At 47.4% G+C, this 21,588-nt stretch overlaps 1 protein-coding gene across 3 annotated transcripts in view; it reads right to left on the bottom strand.

Annotated features, from left to right (window-relative positions):
* DAAM2 (dishevelled associated activator of morphogenesis 2) overlaps positions 1-21,588 on the bottom strand; it is a 106,217-nt gene that overhangs the window by 42,503 nt on the left and 42,126 nt on the right. For all 3 annotated transcript variants that reach the window (XM_054569322.1, XM_054569321.1, XM_054569323.1), the window contains exon 2: positions 846-1,070. In XM_054569322.1, coding sequence (XP_054425297.1) covers positions 846-1,013 — 168 coding nt within the window. In that variant the 5' untranslated portion in view covers positions 1,014-1,070. The remainder of the gene's footprint in view (positions 1-845; positions 1,071-21,588) is intronic.

Raw genomic sequence — 21,588 nt, 5'->3', positions numbered from 1 at the left:
CACTGGTCAGCCAGCAGCATGAGTGACCAAGGGCTCCCAGTAGATGAGCTAGTGTTTATCGCTCTGCTCTACACCACAGTTTAGGTCTAAGTCCTGGGCACAACTGCTGCCTCCCTGAGCTACGACTCTTCCTGGCAGGCAGGCTGGTCTCACCGTCAGACCTCCAAAGACAGGGGTCGTGCTTCTTTCCTGTTCTGCCTCTTTGTGGTCAGAGGATAAATTCTCACACACAGATGCAGTGTTGCTGTGGTCCAGACGTGTGTCAAAGAGTCAGGGAGAGCTGATGACCGTGTGAATGAAAGAGCTTCTGCCTCCCTAAGGCTAGACATGGGATATGCTGTGCTCAGGACAGGAGCCTTACTGAGTTCTGACCCAGACCCAAGCCAGCTCCAGGTGTGATGTAGGCATCTCCACTTCTATACTTCTAGCCAGTCATCACCCGTTCTGAAGCACCCACTGTCTGCATACAGAATTCCACTCTGTCTCTTCTTCCTAGGCATGAGATAGGAGAATCCCAAGGAAATTCTGGAGAGCCAGAGAATGGTGTCAAGTGTTCTGATGGTCTCTGGGCTCCCACTGCCTCATTTCACGAAAGTGTGGACTTGCTCTTTTCATGGTGGCCTAACTGCTGCCCCATTAGGTCAAGAACCCAAAGGGGACATGAGGTATGCTCATTCTTCTAGGGATACATTTCACAGTAAGTGACTGTTTCTCCCACAAAGCTCAGCCCTGAGCGGGCTTCAGAGGTGAAGATCCCAGCACATGGGCCCCTGCCCTCTGTCTCACTTAACCTGCTCCAGCCATTCCCTTTCTCATTGTCAACACGGTCCCTGCCCCTCACTCACCACCAGCTCTGCAAAGCGGACGTTGAGCTCCTCCGGGTTTGGGATAGGACTGGAGAACTCCATGTACTGCAGGGGGCTGCTGTCCCGGAGGTTGATCTCAGGGAGGTCGCCACCCCCAAAGCAGCACAGGAAGCCCAGGCCATGGCGACTCCTCTTGCGGGGGGCCATGGTCACCACAGGCTGGAAGATAGTCAACAGGCAGGTGCCCTAGGTCCTCATCGTGATCTGGGTAGGAGAACAGAGAGCACAGAGTGGTCAGGCATAGCAGCCAGGTAGGCGTAGACTGTGGTCACCCTGCCACCAAAACTCAGGGGCCCTCAACTCAATTGCCAAGCCCCTTCCTTTTTCCCATAATGTCTCTGCTTTCTCTGGCTCCTTCTACCTGAGGCACTTCTTCTTCATTATACCCTCCCAGTGTGTCCTCACTTAAATACTTTCCGATTGCCCCCTGTTACCCTAGAGAAGAGAGGAGTAGAGATGGAACTCATCTTACCCCGCCGTCAGGTGGAGTCCTATCCCCTACCCTCCGGAAGACCCATTTCCAGCAGGGCTCATCGGCTCGATGCATTCTGGGGTTTAGGGACAACCAGTTTAAAGGTTTCATACAATTGGGAGGGAAGAGTTAGTATTTTTAAGAACTGATTCTTAGCTGTTTCTTCTAGATTTGGGTAATGAACAGAATGATCAGAATGTCTCCATGGTCTTTACTCACATGATTGCTAAAAATGTTGACCACAGTAAGGATATAGACAGACCTAGACGGGGATGCCAAAGAACTAGTCATCAGCTCTCTCGGGGAACAGTCCTCCAACCAGCTCTGAATGCACAAACCCATGCAGTTATTCATCCCTCTGTTCTATAAAGACACCGTAGGAGATTTTCCTAAAGCCTCAAGGAACTCGAGACATGCCTAATCTAAGGCATTTCTTTGAAACAAGCTCTAGAACTTTATCAAGAAAAGATAAGTTAAACATTTCATAATTTGTTCCTACTGAACTCAAGGTAACTTCTGGAGATCCTTGCTTTGTCTCCTAAGCCCCAACCATGTAACTAATAACTTAGTCATCTGATCCAGCCTCTCATATAAATCATGATGCATTTTAATTGTCATTCTAGAGCTTTCTTCCAACTCCTTTTTTTTCTTTCTTTATAGACTTTTTAACAGACCTAGAAGAGCCTAAAATAGCACATGATCCAAGGTTGCCTTGTATCACAGGTCATCATTTATACATTTACTTGTTGGCTCTACACAACTATAATGAAGCCTTCTTGAAGGCAGGGGATATGCCTCTTGCTTCTTTGACACCGCCCCCCCCCCCCCCCAATTTCTATAGCTAATAAAATGCCTTGCACTTAGTGAGTGTTGAGTAAGTATTTCATGGTCAGTTGAAAAACAATCTGCGTTCATGGAAAAGGAAGAGAGAGGTCCTTATCAATCAGTCAAGATATAATGACTGAAATCTCTGATTTCTAGTGGTTGGTAGACCAACAGCAGCAACCTTGTAACTCTAGTGTTGCCTCTCTCTCTTAGGGACCCATCTAAATATCCAAAACTGAAGCCACAGATATTCAGCTTGAAGTCATGTAGCGTCATGGAAGAGAGCAGAAAATTGAGGTCCAAGAAGGGAATGTCTTATCTGAGGCCACACAGGATAGGGACAGAGCTGAGGCAGAATCCCAGGACCCCAGTGCTCAGGCTGTGATCTGGTCACTACCTTACCAGATCAATTGTCCTTCCCACATCAATTGTCCTTTTACCCAATACCCTAGCCCCCTAGTAGCCTCCCTCCACTGGAGAATACTAATCATAACAGCTTAGTTTATAAGTAGTTCCAGTCTCACAGGTCCCCTCTAAACTAGGAGAGGGTTATGAAGATCCCAAAGGCCATCTGATTTGCTTCCACCTGCCACCACCCTAATTTCCTATCCACCCCTGTTCTAACTCCTCCTGCACTTGAGCAGAGTCTTCAAAGTCAGAGGAGCTGGGATTTGACTCCTGTCTAGGTGACCCTGAGCACGTTTCATGAGGCCTTAACTTCTCAGGCCCTCAGGTTTCTCATCTGTGACACCAAGATAATAATCATAGCATCTTTCTCACTGGATTTTGGTGAAATGTAAATGAGGTAAACATAAATAGGATGCCTGGAGTACACTGGGCCCTCGCTGCTGCTGTGGCTTCATTATAATTTTCACAGCAAGGTGAGACTGTCCTGCCCAGAGCCTGCAACCAGGAGCCCTTCTCCAGGCATGGATGGGGCCACCCAGTGGGGCATTGTAGAAACTTACCCACCCAGATTTAAGAAGCTGCCCGGCTTTGCCTCCAGTAACAGGAAGATCTGAACTAGAGGATCTGAACTTTTCCTCAGGCTCTGAGTTACCTCTAGTTGGAAAGGTAAACCCTTATCACTGACCCTGGGCAGGAAGTAGAAAAGATGGAGGTGAACAGAGTGGTTCATGTCTGCAAAATCCCTTTACAAAGGTTCCCATATTAGAAAAGAATTGAGAAGCATTATGGAAAAATGGGAAACAACAGAACAAAATCCAGTGGACTTGAACTTGGACCAGAGGGATTTAACATGCTCCTCATCTGCCACCTACCTTTCTCACCATGGAAACTTCCCCAATACCAACAGTTCCATGCCCTTCCTATTCTGTTTCCTTGCCCCATCCCCTTCTCCTCCCTGTGGGGACAAGGTCTTCCAGGACTCAGTCCCTAAACACAGACTGACCAGCAGCCTAAGACATCAAACCATCTGGTTACCACCAATTAGCCGTAACTGTCACAGAGTCTCCTCCAGCCCTCTGGCTCCTGCCACACTTCCCCTCCCGAATGTCACATCCCTCCACTTTGTGGAGAAAACATACTTCCTCAACTCAGGAGACCAGGGCTAGTCACCAGCCAGCTGTGGGTCAGGGAGTCATGGCGTTATCCTCCCTGGGCCTCAGTTTCCTCTCAGCACAGTGGCAGGGTTCAACTGAAGAATTTCCAGAGCCTGGTCAACTCTGATTTTTCACACTATCTGGCCTGATCGCATTCCCAAAGATTCCCCCAGGGGCCTTCCTCAGCCCGCACTGAGCACTCCTCCCACATTCCGCCCCAAGCCAGGAAGCGCTTCCTATTTCATGAGTTTAGTACTCCCATTTGGTTTGTAAAGATAAAAATCCTAACCCTTACCCCCATGCCCTGGCCCACAGCCCCTCTACACATCAGTTTTTATATTAATTGGGACTTCAAAGCCCCATATCATCAGTGCTCACTCCTAAGTCATAACAAAGAGCCGAATGATATTAACACTGAGGCTTTGGTAGTTGCCAGACACGCAGCTATATCTATATTGCATCCTCATAACAACTCTCTGAGATATGTGGCATCATTTTAAAGAAGTTATTTAAAGAAAAATAAAATCCTGTGGTTTACAGAAGTTAAGTAACTTGCCTAAAGACACATAGCCAGTTATGGCAGAGCTAAGATTCAAACCCGTAACTTTGACACTAAAGCTACAAACTACCAAGTCATAGTGCACAGGTCTAGGGAATGTCCTAATCTGAGACCTACTCAGAGCCTTCTCAAGTGTTCTATAGGTTCTGGCTCAAAATCATTTTAATTGAGCATTTCCTATGAGTTGGGCCAGGTGTTTTCACAGCTCTGCAACCTCATTTCAGCTTCACAATGACCTTGTGAGGTGGTTATTACTATTATCCCTCCCTACAGAGGATGATATTTGGGCTTCAGAAGCTGTTACCTGGCTTATCAACACTACCAGCTGCTAAGAGACAGAGTTAGAACTCACAACTAAATATTCTGACTCCAAGTTCAGTGCTCCTGTCACAGGACCAAAGCTGACTCAGACACCCTCCCTTTAGCTCTTGGGACTTCCGAGTACTCAAATTGCCTTCTCCTATCCCCTCCCCGCCAGCTCCATACCCAGGGGGAACACAGCAGGGATATGCTATTGTGTCTCTTCTTGGTCACTTCCAAAATGCCTCCAAAACGTCACGCACTGTGCTGACAGCTTAGTACTTTATCTGATTTATTCCCTGAAACTCTCCAATAACATGACTACCCCTTCCTACTGATGATGACATTAAAACTCCCAAAGGTCAGGCAACTTGGTCAATGACCACGTCCTATGGGTGAAGGGGACAGATTTTGAGGACAGTGGTGGCACACAAACGCTCATGCTTTTAACTGGTTTCTGGTCTGTGTGCTAGTCACTGCCCTGGGTTGTGATGACTAAGCAAGGCATAGTCCTTCTTCTCAAAGAGGGTCCCTCTAGTGTGGGAGCCAGGGATTCAAGGCAGTCAACAGAGACGAGTTAGAGAGACAGGCTCAGTGGCAGCACTGAGAAAGGGAACCTGGTTTAGCCTAGGGAAGGTGCCCCGGAAAAGATGACATTGATCTAGTCTTGGAGAAGATGAGAGAATTAAGGAAGGGCAGAAAGTGGAAAAAGGCCTTCCAGGCATGGGGAACAGTATAAGCAAAGGCACAGAGCATGGTGCATGTGAAGCCAAACTTCTGACCAGTGGCTTATTATTGGGTTGGCCAAAAAAAACGTCCATTTAGTTTTTTCTCTCTCTAAAATAAAAGGCACATTTTTCATCTTCACCACTAGCTTTATTGATTTGGATATTTTGAGTATGTCGGCTCTCTCCCACTATTGGGATCTAGAGGGTAGAGGCCAAGGGTGCTGCTAAACCAATGTAGAGGACAGCCCACAGCAAAGAATTATTTGGTCAAAATGTCAATAGTACCAGCAAAGTTCGCAAACTACTTTTGACACATTCTATCAGTCACAGCACCTTCTCCATACACTGTACAAATCTTTTTTGTGTTTCAGTTGCATTTTTACCTTTCTCGAAATAATAAAGCATAATAAGTGGAAAATGTTGCACATTTTCTTCCATCTTCAATATTAAAATGACTTCACAAAAGTTCAAAAATTTTGATAAGCTTCTTTTAAATGCATACTGATATGACAGCTGTCACAATGCAATCTAACAAAACTGTTTCAAATAAAGTTAAAGATAACTAAGTACTACTAGAGTCATCAAATAGAAAAAAACTAAAGGAATTTTTTCGCCAACGCACCCATACTTTGTGGCTAAATTAATAGGCAAAGGGAATAGAGGGGATATACGAGTACCTTGGATTGTCAATACAGCTCAGGCATCCTGGGGAGCCTGATTGTTTGCCCTCCTCTCCCCACCGTGTCCCATGGGGCCTAGGTCTGAGAATGGGGTCCAGAGCTCCCCAGAGCTGCTGCATGAAACAAAAGGAATGTAAGAAATTTCCTGTTTCACAGACAGGAGATTCCTGCCTACATACTGACCCACTATGCGCCATTGGGGATCACTTAGGGATTGGACCCAGGCCCAGCTTACCAGAAACCTGGCTCCTCAAGGAAGAGTCTATGCTTTTCCATCTTGAGCCTCTGCCCACCATCTCCCCACTGCCCACCTACGCCAGCATGCTCCCACTTCAAGACTCTGAAGACTATCCTCTCATGCTTTGGGGGCAGCAAACAGGCTTGGGGTCCCTTACAATGCTATCTACACACACTTCTACTCTGAAGCTGTCTGAATTACCAACACCCAATTCCCCCCCATAAACTTGGTTGGGTTCTGTTCATAAACTCTCAGTGACATCAGACAAGTTACTTTGCCTCTCTGAGCCTCAGCTTCCTCATCAGGAAATTGGGGAAATAATAATAATAATAAATAATACTTCACAGGGTTGTCTTGAGGACTAACTCAGTTAATATTTATAAAGCACTTAGTGCTACATAATAGGCAACATTATTAGTAACTATATAGATAATGCGACTGTGGTAATTATGAAGATACCTGAAAATGGACTGTATTAATCTTACAGAAGGTTCTCTATATGAATGAATGTTACACATTATTGCAGGGGTTGGAAAATATTAGAGGGGCCAAATCCAGCTCACAGGCTGTGTTCTAAAATTCAGTCTTACTGGAGCACAGCACACACATCGTTTAAGTATCACCCATTGCTGTGTTCATGCAACAGACACCCCAAGGCCCGCAAAGCCAAGAGCACTTACTACTTGGCCGTTTACAGAAAGCTTACCCATCGCTGTGTTATTAGGTTGAATTATATGTAGCTGACAGTATTCAATTATGTTTAATCTACAAAATTATTAATTTCATATGGTTCAACTTAGTGTGTAAGACTGGCCAACCACATGTCCTGTCTTGCCCATTAAAATGGGAGGGTAGTGTCTAAATTCAGTGATTCTAACAATAATGAAGTTATAATTATCATTTTTGAGTACCTACCATGTTCAAGGTTTATCTTGAACTTTAAGCACACTCCTGTAAATATGATTACCAGTACCCCCATCCACCCACCCACTTTTCACACATGAAAAAATGCAAGGCTCAGAAAGATGAGAAATGTAAAGCTAGGACTCAAACCAGGCCTCCAGACCCCACACCTACACTGCCACCGCTCAGTGCCAAGAGGTTGCTGGAAGTGAGGTCCATCTCTGATTAAATAAGAAATGACAGCATGAAGGCATCCTATCTCCCCACTTCTCTGTGGGTCCATCTCCCACACAGGGAGGTGGTTGATAGGGCCTAATTGCCACTTCCCTGTCAACCTAGGACAGGAAAGTGTGAGCCTCAGGCGGGGCTGGGAAGGGGGCAGGGAGCACTTTCAAAAATAATCAAGCTCTCTTTCCAGGACTGGGGGAGCTATTTTTAGCAGCCGCCTAAATTACGGTTTTCCCCTCTGCTCTGAGAAAGACAAAGAAAGCAAAAGTAAACTCTCTCAGCCCCAGCCCCCTCTGTGCAGACACAGAAAAGGGGAGAAGGGAAAGGAGAGAAAGTGGTGTCTTACTGGGAGAGTTAAACAGAAAATTCCCCAAAGTTACATTTCTCTGACTTAGGGGTGAGTGTGAAAGTTAGGGGTTTTCCAATTGGTTTCTCATTTTGAGAAATAACGAAAAAAGTATAGGTTTCTTTGTCTCACTGGGGAAGAAAACAAGCAGATACTGACTCTCCAAGACCATGGTCATGCATTCGTCCATCCATCCTGAGTGAGTGCCAGGTAGAAAGCAATTTCCTGGGTGTTTCAGATGAACCAAACATCATATCCTATCCTCACCAGGTATACAGTCTTGTTGGGGAGGCGTGTGCATAAACAACGAGGACGCAAGGGAGGGAAGGAGGTGCAGCTCCAGGCGGGGAACTGCAGGGAGGAAAGGCTGACTTCTGGCTGCTGATCTGGAACATTCTCCACAGAAAGCTGCGTTGACACAGGTCAAAGAGGAAAAAAGAATATTAGCACATGCCAGTGGGGTGTCCAGGAAAGCATTCACAACAAAGGTGTACCAGGGTGTCTGGCATCAAGAAAACCCCAAGGTGAGTGAGAGGTGAAGGGAAGTCAGTTTACCAGGCTGGAATGCAGGGCTCAAAGAGGGGCGGGGGAGACAAGCTGGAGCCGGATGAAGGCAGGCCCCGAATGCCGGGCTGAGGAGCAGGAGCCACTGAAAGATGGGTGGCTGGTTGGTTTGCTGGCTGGTTAGTTGGTTGGCTTTTAGCAAAGAGCTTTGTGAGGCCTGATTAGAGCAGGGATTTGGATGGACAGTTCTGGTGGCACCATAGCGGGTGGATTAACGCAGAGACAGACCAAGGAGAAGAGTCAGGAGCCAGCTCTGTCTGTCTGAATAAGAGGTAAGGAGGCCCTGAATTGCTGAGAATGGAGAGGAGGGGACGGATGCCAGAGATGTCATGGAGGGTGTGCCAGCACGTGTGTGAGTGGGTGAGGGGGCTTTGGCATGACACGTACCGAGTACAGAAGATGGGACTGGGGCTGAGCATGAGGGAGCGCTGGGAGCTCTCTGGACAACAGCTGGAAAGTAACGGAAAAGAAGGCATTTCAACACCCAAGTCTCTGCTATCCATCAGAGCCAGAGGGGCCAAAGGGAAACCACCCTACACACACACCTATTGCATCATCTCTAATGTCCAGAAAAAGAAGCCCACAGCTTCTGTCTGCGTGCTCCTGCCTGGCCTCCCCCCAGAGCACCCAGTGCTGAGAACTCACACCATTTGGGCAGCCCAGGTGCAGAGGAGCTGCCTACTGGCCACTCTTCCTGTTCCTTTTCTCCGGGGTCCTAGGACAAAGGCATGCTATCACTCACGAAGGCAGGCCCCCGGGGTCCTGTTAGGAAGGTTAGCCCTGGGACCCGGGGTGGGCCAGTGCACATGGTCATACTCTAGACGCTGGGCTGTCTTCCCAGGCACGATGCCCTCATGACGGTCCTGCTAGTCCCTCCCGGCATCCTGCATTCACACCGGGGAAACCCTGCATGTATCTCAGGGCCTGGCTGGATATAAATCCTGGACCTCAGGCACGTTCCATCTCTTTTGGTGGGCAGAGTGGGGGAGAGCAGGGGACTGGCACGGGGATGGGAGGGGATCTGAGCCGACTCCTAGAAGGCAAATGGGATTGAAAATGCAAACCCAGGGTAACCCCTTGCCTGCCTCGAACTCTCGTCCATACAATTTCATCCATCCATTGATTCATTCTAACAAATATTTGTTGAGCACCTAAGTACCATGCAAAGAACTGGAAAAATACAATGGTAAACAAGGGTTCAGTTTGGTGGGGGCAGGGAGACAATTAAACAAACAAGTCTAATAAAGTGTGGATAAGGGGATAATAGAGGAAGTATAAGTGAGTCTCAGGAATACTTGCAGAACTCCATCCAAAGTGGGGGTTCTGTTCCACCCTGAGCACTCAGCTCAGCAAAGGGGTTAGAGGGAGCACTATATACTGGGAAGAGTGCAAGGAAATAATCAGAGATGCCATCAAAGATTCAGGACCAGACGTCCATCCCAGAGTTTCTAACATTATAAAAGACTGAAAACGCGCAAAATATCAAAACACAAAGATTGGATAATAGGGATTGATTAGATAGACACATCTGCGCATGCACGCACGCACACACACACACTCACACAATTATCTTTGGGTTACTGGAGTTTGGGGTTATTTTTCTTACAATTTTCCAGATTTTTCCAAATTTCTTACCATGAGCATTTATTACTTTCATCAGAAAGCAAAGTAAGTTTTATAAGAAGAACCACCAAAGGCTAAAAATGAAGAGACCTAGGGTTGAGTCCCAGCTCTACCCTAGCAGGCTACCTGGGGAAGAGAGGAATGACCTTGGACAAGAGCATAATTTCTCTGAATCTTGTCTGCAAATGAGCAGGTCAAACCACATGCTGCCTAGATTTTCTCTCACTGGGCTCTGCTCAGCCCTGGGCCTCTGCCACAGAACACAGGAGGTGCTAAATAATGCTGGTTGAATGGAACCGCATTCCCTGAGCTCCCATTAGTTCGTCATTTATTCATTGGTTCAATCACTGAACCACTACTGTTTTTAGCATCAGTTCTATGCCTGGCACTGCTCTTGGTGCTGGGGATCTAAGGGCCAACTAAAGAGACACAGCTCATGCCCTCACAGATCTACAGTCTCCCAAGCTCAGAGTCCCCTTCCACAGCTCTTCGTCTTCCATCCCTGAAATCCCATCCTGTAAGTGTTTTTTGCCACTTTTCCCACAATGCCTTGAGTGCATTTGTTTCATTCGCAAACATCAAGCTCCAGACCTGGTCCAGCTCCACATGGTTTCATGCTGGGACCAGCGCTGACCTCTCATTTCTCACCTTCCCAGCATCCTGCAAGCAGCTCTTTGAATAATGCTTCCAGGAGCACCTGATTCTGCATTCCTCGGTTCAGCATCCCTCAGGTTCCCAATCCATACTGAAAGCCACCCGCTTTGATTTTAAGGTTTGGCCATTTGGTGGGGCTCACAAATTCCCTATCAACCAAGCCTTGAAATCAGATTTACATCCTAAGTGCCAAGGAAGACATGGGAGGACTGGAACTCTCCTACACTGCTGGTGGAAACGCAAAATGGCATAGGAAAACAGTTTGGCAATGTCTTGAAAAGTTAAACATGAACCTTCATGTGATACAGTCATTCCACTCCTAGATATTTACCCAAGAGAAATTAAAGTGTATGCCCACACAGAGTCTCATTCATAAATGCGCACAGCAGTTTCATTTGTGATTGCTCCAAATTGGAAGCAACCCACATGCCCACAAACAGGTGAATCAATAAACAAATTGTGTAGTGTATCCACATCATAGAATACCACTCATCAATAAAAAGGAATGAACTATTTATACATGCCACTCATGGATAGATCTCAACATAACTGCAAGTGAAAGAAGCCAGAGGGAAAAGGGTACAGATTGTATGATTCCATTTTTAAAATTTGAGAAAATACAAGCTAATCTAAAACCAGGTGGTAGTTTCCTATGGAGGAGGCAGAGGAGGGCGGGAAGAGAGGTGGTGGATTATAAAAGGACACAAGGAAACATCAGGCGGTGATGGACATGTTCGTGATTGTGATTGTGGTGATGGTTTCAGAGGTGTATACGTGTCAAATTATGTACTTAAATTATGTAAGGTTTGTTATATATCCATTATAGCTCAATAAAGCCATTAACAGCAAACAAACCAAGCGTCTTCACAGCCTCATAATATCAAAACACCAAGGCTCAGGTCACTGAAACTGGTTCCCTTCTAGAATATTTCTAGTATTATAAGCTACTCTCCAGATTCTAGAAAAGGCCCCATGGGAGTGATGGTATGTGGAACACAGACTCCCCCATAGGCCCAAGCCTCAGCCTGCCTGGTTTCATCTTCCGGGACGCAGCAGTATACTGTGAAGAGCGTAAGCTTCCATACAGAGCCTGTGCCTACGTGACTCAGTGCCTGTGAGCCTCTTCTCCCTCACAGGCCCAGGGAGGACAACACCCACCTCCCAGGGCTACCATTAGCACCAAATGAAGGGCAACATTAAGGAGCCAGCATATCATGAGGCACATCACAGGCCCTCAAACTGAGTTCCCTTCTCCTCTCCCACCTCCAGCCTTCTCAGAGCGATGGCTGAGGCTCAGGGCTCAGCCTGCAAAAGCATGAGAGAAGCTGAGAGGCTCCCAGGAGCTGAGAGGATGGAGTTAGACCCAGTGAAGCACAGGCAGGCACACACAGGCTGGTTCCATCTTGTGTCTCTGGGGATGGGGCTGAATTGACAGCAGCCCAGGGTCTCTGGGTAGGTAAAAATAGGGCACTAGCTGCCTAAACTTTGTTAGAGGCAGAGAAGATGGTGAAAGGGATACAGAACGGGAGCCATGACATGGGGTTTTCAGGACAAGGCATCAGGATGGATGTGGTCCGTGGGGTAGGGGAGGTACCTGACCCACACAGAGTGGACAACCAAGTATGGGAGATGCTCAAGAAATGACCGAGAGAGGGAGGGAAGAAATTAACGCAAGCTAGCACGTGAGAGGATTTGACTCTATAGGCACAGAGGTGTGTGTAGGGGTGGTTATATGTGGCATGTGTGGATATATGTTTGTAATGTGATACATGGTATGTGTGTTTATATGTGCATATGTGGTATGGTATGTATGTATAGGTAGTGTGCGTGTGTGTTCTCCTCCAGGAAACAAATACACATGATTATACTGACTTTCAAGTCTCAGCAGAAAGAATCCAGCCAGTCCCTCAAAGTATGTGAGCAGAAAAAACCATAGTGCCACTCAAAATCAGCCTCCACGTCAATTTCTAACCAGCCCACCTATAGATTATAAAGGAGATGCCCAAGCATAATATTTAGAAAGTGTTACTGTGAGGAATACAATGTCTCATCTTCATTCTCCCATGAACCATACTGGCCTGGGAGCAGAGACCCATTCAAAAGATGCTGTACCTGCCATGGGCCAGAGACTGAGTATTAACATTCGTCATCGCAAGACAACCAAGTAAGGTCAGGATCTTTGACTGATGAGGACATTGAGGTTCAAAACCAGGAGATGACACCCAAATAGGGCTCTTTTGTATATGACACCACCTTATTCCAGCCCAGTCTCAATTCAACTCTAGGCGTATGTATCCCTGTGTGTTTGTGTGTGTCCAGCAGATGGAACTGGTTTCCTTTGGGTGTAGATTATAATGGGGCGTGCACCCCACCTGCCTCTGCTATTTGAAATTGTCATGTTGTAATTTAGCTGCTCCCCCAACAAGCTTGAGATGGTAAAAAAAAGTCCTGACAATAATGTGTCACTGAACTATTCCATACTCCATACTTTACAAGACAGATAGTCAATCCATTTCCAGAAAGGACAGTAACTAACATTTACCATGAGCTAGGCTGGGCTCAAACTTCCACATTTTTTATTTCAGTTAATTACCTCAACTTAATAAAGTTGGTATTATGATGGCATTTTTACATCTAGGGATATTAAGGCTTAGAGAATATAGGCAACTTGGCCAAGTTCATAAAGTTCATAAAACACATGAACCTCAGTGTAAATGATTCCAGAACTCAGCTTTCCCATTGCACAGATGACAGTGCGTAAAAGGCAGCATCATGGTCAACAGTCAGAGCCCCCGTGGCCACAGCAGCCTCCTGCAGTGCCCCACCCTTCCCCATCACCCCGTCCTGATGCTCGAGGAATAATCCAGCACCAGTACAGGGAAACCCTGTTCCGTAGGCAGACGGTAACGCTGGCCCCATCACCTTACTGCACACACTGAAGTCACAGAAAGGTCCAGGCTGCCCCAGCTGCAGGGCCAGCCTCTGGGGCGTGTGAGCTGCATGCCTTCAGAAGGACCCCTGCCTGGTTTCAGGCTCCGCTATCATCATCTTGAAATCTTTAATAATTTTTGCACCAGGCCGCACAAATCATGCAGCTGGTCCTGCCCATCCTCCCCGGCAGTCAGAGCAGGCAGACTTTCCCTGGAAGAGCAGCCCAGCCAGCCACGCCCTGTGTGTTTCCAAAAATGTGACCCACAGACCCTGAATGCTCAGAACAGAGCAGAGACCAGTTACTTTAATCTGGGGTGGCTTTCTGCCCAAATGGCCTTGATGGGCAACTCTAACTGCTGGACAGTTTCCAGCCCTGATCTCTCCTCCTTATCCCACCTTACCCTCTACTTCACGCTCCCTGGTTTCTGACCGTATTGTCTTATTCCTCCCTCAAAGCACCATTGCTCAAGGGACTAAACCTCCTAGAGGGCATAGACACTTTTATTTCCATCTCCCCCAACAGGGTTTTTTCCGCAGACACAGCAGGAACTTGATAAGAGCCATAGATTAAATCAATTGTAGTGTTTCCTGAATTCCTGACTCTATCAGTTATGAGACATACCCCAAAGATGGTATGTCCTTCTGCAAATGGGTATTAAAAGCAAGAGAACGTGTTACCCCTGAAATAGAGAATGGCTCTGCCTGTCCTACGTGTGGGTTCACAGTATTATCTAACCTGCACCCACTCCAGGCCCGTGCCCACCTCGGCCTCCTCCTCTCCACGCCCTGTGCAGATCCGCCTTCCCCAAACAGCCTTCCCGGCCATCCTGGTCTTCCTGAACTCTCCCAAATAAACTCAGAGCCCTAATAGGACGCCTCATCATTTACTACTTCATTACAGTCTATGTTATTTCTTGTATTAATTTATATTTTTTTATTTCAATGAAATAAAATGGGTAGCCCCAGGACCCCATGAGAACAGTTCCTGGCACAGGGCCATGTACTCCAGCAAGTCCTGTTCCTGCATGAAAGACACCTGATAGTAGTGGGTGGGGCTGGGGGTACAGAGAGAGGAGGAAGTTAAGACCCCAGAAATAAATCTTTATGGAAAAACTAATGAACTCAGGTCTTTCAATGTCTTCTCTTCTTCGGAGTCCACTGGAGGTCAAAGGCATGCAGACCTTGGCCTGACACCCTCAAGAAACATCTCAAGTGACTCTGTAGAAGGCAAGAGCATGCTCCTTTATAAACCGGCATGGTTAAATCAGATCTTGGCATTCCCAGACAAAATGCAGGGCATTTTCATTTCTGTTTGTTTCTACTTCCCCACTCCTGCTCTACTTCCCCACTCCTGCTTGCAAACAAAGGGCACATTTCAGGTAAAACGCGTAAGATTTCTTTTTCCTTTCTATGCTTCGAGGAACGGGATGTTGCCTCCCAGGGAAATGAGACCCAGTCTCCAGAACGCCAGACTGCAGAGGCTGGGATTTCCTCTGGGAGCCCTGGTTATCACCCCCCATGGTCCCAAGGCCTGGGAGCAATCCATGCATGGATGCGAAAAATCCTTTCTTTGACCCTAACCCCAAGCTCCACCCACTTCTCTCTACTGAAAAGCTTTCTCTCTCCGGCAGGGCACTTCATTTTCTCCCCCTCCTCTGCCTCTTCAGTGTCCAGTAATTAAGGCCCATGAACCGCCTCACCCTGGAATCTGCACTCTGGGTATCACTTCTTTTCACCCTGTCACCCCTCTAGAGACCATTTTCTTAGTTCTTGCCTTCACGGAGTTTCAGAACAATGTGAAATCCTACCCAGCGGTCCCAATGTTCCAAGTTCCTTCTTCCTCTGTGATTTTCAACCAGCTGGTTCCCTCTGCCTGGCACAGCCTCTCCCTGCCCTTCCCATTCCCCTGGCCACTCACCTGGCAAGCCACATTACCTCCCCCACAGGTGTGGGGCTAGGCACTCCTCCTTAGCGGCCTGCCTTCTCCCTCCAAACATCAGATAGAGCTGCTTCCTGAATTACAGTCATTCTCCCTGGGCTGTGACCTTCTTGAAGTCGAGGACAGTGTCAGAGTTCAACAGGAACTCTGTGTCCAGCACAGAGCCCGGTACCTAGCAGATGTGCCGGGGCTTTGCCAAGGTTCATATTTCAGACCTCTGTCCTTCTCTCCTATACTTTCTCCCTCCAAACAAACCTTCCATCATCTCATGTCAGGCTAACTCAGTAACACTCACTCCAAAACCCTCATTTCCTAACCTCCAGCTCCATTTTTCCAACTCTCCACATTTCTGTTCAGATGTGCTCACACAACTCCCACCAACTTCCTCTCAAACTGGCTTCACCTTCCCCCCACCCCCATTCAGACCACTGCTGCCTTTTGCTGTGAATGACACCACAGTCCAAGGTTCAAAACTAGAGAATCATCATTAACTCTTCCTTTGTCTTGAGTACTGCTATATGGCACTCATTTTATAGTATTATTCCCTTCGATTCTCACAAAAAAAAAACCCTTAGAAGTTGGTATAAGCATCCTGATTTTACCAACAAGGAAAGGGAGGCTCCCAGGAGTCAAGTGAGCTGCCCAAATTCACAATTACATAACTGACTGAGCTGCGATTAGAGGCCAGTTTTGACCAGCTGTCTACAGCCCCCATTTTCCCGCCCAGCATGCTGCATTCTGTTCTCTACTTTATAAATTATCCAGTCAGCTGCCATGCCCAGGGCACTCCACTCAGAAATGCTTCCTGTGTGAGCCCTTTGCTCCTGTGTGGATGCTCAGGCCCCACGCAGACACAGGGCACAGCTGCGTGGTCACGGTGGCAGGAGCTGGACGTGCACGCCCGCATGTCTGCCTGCAGTGCTGACCTCGCCTTGTGCTGGCTCAGCGAGCTGGTATGTGCTCTGAGCTGGGAACTCTTTCTTCAAGGCATCTTCCTTTTTAACCAGTTAGGTTGACTTCCAGCCCAGGTGGAGGCTGACTCTTGCCTCTGAACTCCCTCTGCACCCAGCTCACTCCTCCTCTTGGCCTCAGGCCAAAACCCATCTACAGGCTCCCTTCTCAGATCCTGCCTTGGGTTCCCAGTTCCCTTCCCTCAATTTAGCTCTTTATTTTCCCAGTCTCAGCAGCAAATCTCCAACAGTGCCTCCTGAGGAACTTATCAGCCATGCAGCCTTCAGGGCCCTGCTCTCAGAGTTTCTGAGTCAGCAGATCTCAAGTAAGGACCCAGGAATCTGCATTTTAACAAGTTTTGTGGGGTCCATACATAAGACTGACCTCGTCTTGCTCTAGTTCAGGGCTAGCTAAGAAATAGACACGAGATGGAGGTCGCTTTATCAGCCATATTCCTAATAAAGCTGTGGCAGTATGTGGCTTTACACCTGGCCAAATGCACATCCTCATACACCACTCATGAGTGAGGCCAGCTCCCCTGCCCAGTGATTGGCAAAGGAGGTTGACCTTGGACTTCCCCATCGCAAGTGATTGAGAGGCAGGCACTTTAATTGACTCAGTTCTTGTCCCTTCTCTTTCACAGCATTGTGTCCACCTTTTTCTCAAGTTGGCCCTTCTTTCTAGAGCTGTGATCAAATCCCCCGGTTCTTACACCTGGCTGAGCAGGAGCATCACAGGACATTTTGAAAGATAGCAATGCTTGGATCCAAATCAGAACCAATTAAAGCAGAACCTCTGGGTGGGCATGGGGGAGCCATCAGAGTGAGTAGCTCATCCAGGCTTGCCCAGGGCTGTCCGGGTTTGAATACTGAAAGTCCCACATCCCAGGGAATTCCTCAGTCCTGAGAACACTGCAACAGTTCACCCTACTGGGCACTGGCATTGGTGAATCTCTCGAGATGATTCTAATTTTATTCTGAGCTTGCAAAACATGACATTCCTACATCTGGATGCAGAGCTGTCTCTCCCAATCAGCCAAGTCCCCAGGCATCCCTAAAGCCAGAGCTCGCCTGTCTTTTGTTTCCATTTGACTCAGGTGATCTCAGTATGTGTTCCTGGACCGGCAGCATCAGCATCACCCAGGAATGCATTTTTTTAAAAAGATAGAACCAATTCTAAATAATTTTCTCTTCTTTCAGCTACAGATACATCCTTTTTGAACCTTACCATCTTTCAACATATACTGACTTGAGAGAAGTGGGGATTAAGGAGCTGTCAGACAGGAGCTTGGCAGCAAAGGCGGTTTGAGGCTAAGAGGCCAGTCCCCAGGGAGGAGCAGCGGCGCTCACAGGGGCCTTGGTTCTGATTCAGATGCAACAAACTGACCACCACTAACTAGCTTGCTTATTTATGACGTCTCATTAAATTCAACACTAACTCTGGCAAGTATATGATGCTGCAGTTGTGTGGGTCCATACATAAAACTGTCCTCTTCTTGTATGAATTCAGGACCAGTTAAGAAATAGATACATGAAGCAAACAGACAGAGGTCACAATATAAACCACGTCCCTAACAAACCTGTGGGATTATGCAGCTTTATATCTCTGGCTGAATGGACTTTCTAATACCTTACTCATGAGTGAGGCCAGCTCCCATGCCCAGGGCTTGGCACAGGAAGGTGACAACATGGACCTCCCCATAGAAGCAGGCTCCTGACCTAACCACCCAGCCCTGGCCAGATGCACCCACCCTGCAGGTGGCAGAGCCCAGAGAGGGGAGGGAGTTTTGAAATGCTGGCCAACCCAGCTCACAACTTCTTCCAAAGTCACTGTTAGAGCTGCCTTGCCTCTTCCCGTGAGGGAGTGATGGGAAGGGAGGAGCCAAGACTCTCCACCCTGACAGCCACTCATGCCCTGCTCCCAGCCCCGGAGATGTTGACCTGGTCCGCGGAGGGAGCTGGGCCTTGATAGTTTGTAAAAGTTCCCCAGGTGATGCCAAGGTACCGTCAAGATTGAGTAACCACCCTTTGGAGCTCCTCTCCTGGAAACACAAAGCCTGGGATGTTCCTCTCTGAGGCTGGGGTTATACCTCTTTCATAAGCAGGGACGCAAGTGCTTGCGAATCCTGAGCATCTTGACCTGCGCCAAGAGTCTGTAAATGGGATCGTAAGAACGAGTAATGGCAGCTTTCTCCAAATTTCAGGCGGACTTGGAGGTTTGCAGCCAGCCTGGAACCAGATCAGTTACACCAGAAGTTTTAGAATCTCCCAGAGGGTTTGTTAAAATGCAGCTCACCAGGTCCTACCCCAAGAGTTTCCGATTCACAGAGAAGGCCGTGTAGCTGTAAGAAAAGCACAGGCTTTGTTGTTAGGCAGATTCAGGTTCTAGCCATGGCTTTGACACCACCTAGCAGAAAGGCCCTGCCTGGTTCACTCAACCTCTCTGAGGCTCAGTTCCCTCACTTGTCAAATAGAGATCACAGGCGTAATGACCTCATATGTTTCTTGTGAACCGAACTGGGATACACAAAGCAACCAGTGTGGTGCATGGTGCACAGTAGGAATGGGGATAATTTGTAGATGTTGACTATTATTTATGGAAGATATTCTTTAGGGAAGGCTTCTTTGAAAAGATTGGGTGGAGGTTTTGGATATGGGCAAGAATACCAAGGGGAGAATGAGCCAAGTCTTGGAGGACGCAGGGAAGGGAGCCAGAAACGGAGCAGGAGCCGGCGCACAGAAGTGGGGATGATTGAACTTCGTGCAGAGGGCGGGCGTCCTACTGCCAACCTGGCTGGGAGAGGGGCTGGGGTTCAGAGTCACCCAAAACAGAAGTTCCTTGTCTCCAGGCTCACAGTTTGCTTCTCCCCCTCCTCCCCTTCTCCCAGGGCCACTCTCCACATGCCTCTGTCCACACTCATTTGTGCGAACTGCCCCCCGGACTGCGCCCCCACCCCTGCTCTAGGGACTCAAGGAATCTTAGCAATGTGTCCAACTCTAAGTGCTGGAGGAAAAGCAGCAAAATAAAAGAAAAAACCTCTCTCTAGGCCTGGGTCTTTGTATGACTTCCCAGTCCTCCTCCCCCGCAAGTGATGGACATTCTGAGTCAGCAGCTGGTTAGAAGTATCCACACCAAGAGCAGCACCAACAGCCTGCCCCCATCACCCCAACCACAAAACCCTCTTTGCCAATGTCTGTCCCTTCTCTCTTTCAATAACTAGACTCAATGCTTATCTACCAAGTCTTCCCTGATGAACTTCACTTGATTGCAAGAGTTCCTTCCTCCATATGTGCATTCATTCATTCATTCATTCATTCATCTATTCATTCCACAGAAGTTCACTGAGCAGCTAAGGAACAGAGTACTAGATTTGAAGCTCATACGGTCATAAGGAGAAAATGGGGCCTCCTTCTCATGTTCTTCAAAGTGTTTTCTTTTCTAACATGAGAAGAGACCTCCAAGGCACAGGTGAGATGTGGCCAATTCTTCTTTCTCCCTGTTTTGCACATACAAAACACTGCAAAGATAACACACCTCTATCCCACAGACCTTAGAATTTGCCTCTGCCTCAGTGCATATCATCTGTAAATGCCCTGACTGCTATGCCTAGCATCTTAACTTAATGACCGCCCTAACCAACATTTGACCTACCTAGCTAGATGTACTAGGCACTGGTGATGTAGGGATGAAAAAGGTATACCCCTGAGCACCTAGAAATCAGTCTCATGGGAGAGCCATGCATATAAACACAGAGTCATAACACACTATGGGAAGCACATAGGTAAGCCGTTGTGATGTGAGTAGAAAGAGGCATCTAATACAATCTGGTTGTTGACAAAGAGGACACCAGGGATGGCTTCCTGGAGGAGGCAATTCCAAAGCTCAGTCTCACAAAAGAGAAGCAGTAAGTTTGAAGTCCAGCCTGTGCATTGGCCTAATTCCTGCCACTTCAGATCACCTAAGTCACTTCTCACTGACTTTGCTCCCTTCCCTTCCCTGCCTCTCCACCTCAGAATGCTCATTTGGAAAAAATAAATCCAAGTGCACATGGTATGATAGTGTGTAGATTTTCCTCCCTTTCTTTTATTTAGAGTTAATAGTATAACATCAATAACATGATGCTAATTATGTAATAAAAGCTAAAAACATAAAGCAAGAGTTTATTCCCCTTGGCTATCGGTGGTGACCAGACACCGCCCTTAACCTTTCAACACCGGAGCAACTGAAGGCCAAAGCTGAATTTTCAAATGTTACACGGTGGTCCTTAATAGCTGGAAAACAGCTACTGGCAGACAGAAAAGGGCAGGGCTTTGGGCCACTGGAAAGCTGAGAGTCAGGCCTGCACCAGGCTCTGAAGAAAGGAGCTCCAGCTGGGAGGCAAAGGCCTCCTTAGGGAAGCAGCATGGGGAGGAGGCTGTCACACCACGCTTCTTGTCAAGCACAGTCATCTGAACAGCTAGTGAAAATCATTGTTCATGGCAAGACTGAATGAGAACATACATACAAATGGGAGAGAATTTTTCTTTTTATTCTCACCCAAAGACATGTTTATTGATTTTAGAGAGAGGAAGAGGGAAAGAGAAAGAGAGAAAAACATCGATGTGAGAAAGAGTGATTGGTTGCTTCTCACACTCTCCCTGACCAGGGACTGAACCTGCAACCCAGTCATGTGCCCTGACCAGGAATCAAACCCGTAACCTTTCAGTTTACTGGATGATGCTCCAACCAACCGAGCCACCCAAGCCAGGGTGAATGGGAGAGAACTTGAAGTCCAACAGCCCCTTGCCAACAAGGAATGAGATTTCCTATGACATGAAGGGTCTTCCCTGATATTTCCCCTTGGTTGAGTCCACTGAAGTCAATGTCCCTTTCCCTGGGGATTTTACACATTATTCAAGGGACCCCATTTCATGGCACTGGGTATTAGCTCAAAAGCTCGCACCCCAAGACTCCTTTCTGAGAAGTAGCAAGAGCCTCAGGAATAGGATGAGATAAAAAATGTGGAATTTTTAGCTTCTAAACTTGGCTCTGCTACCAACTAGCTGTAAGACCTTGGGAAAGTTCTTTAAGCCTTACCTTCTTCATTGTTAAAAAGAGAATATGACAGGACTATGTCACGTACTGCAGTCATGAGAAATGACAGTTCAGGAATAACACTAGAGTATTTGATGTCTGATACAGAGTATTTTATAAGGGCAATACTTAAAATGTTTCCCCAT

The sequence above is a fragment of the Pteronotus mesoamericanus genome, unplaced genomic scaffold (genome assembly GCF_021234165.1).
Source record: "Pteronotus mesoamericanus isolate MK-2021 breed Mesoamerican mustached bat unplaced genomic scaffold, CSHL_Meso_final contig_20, whole genome shotgun sequence".
Classification (NCBI taxonomy): Eukaryota; Metazoa; Chordata; class Mammalia; order Chiroptera; family Mormoopidae; genus Pteronotus; species Pteronotus mesoamericanus.
This window is presented reverse-complemented; position numbering and strand designations above follow the sequence as displayed.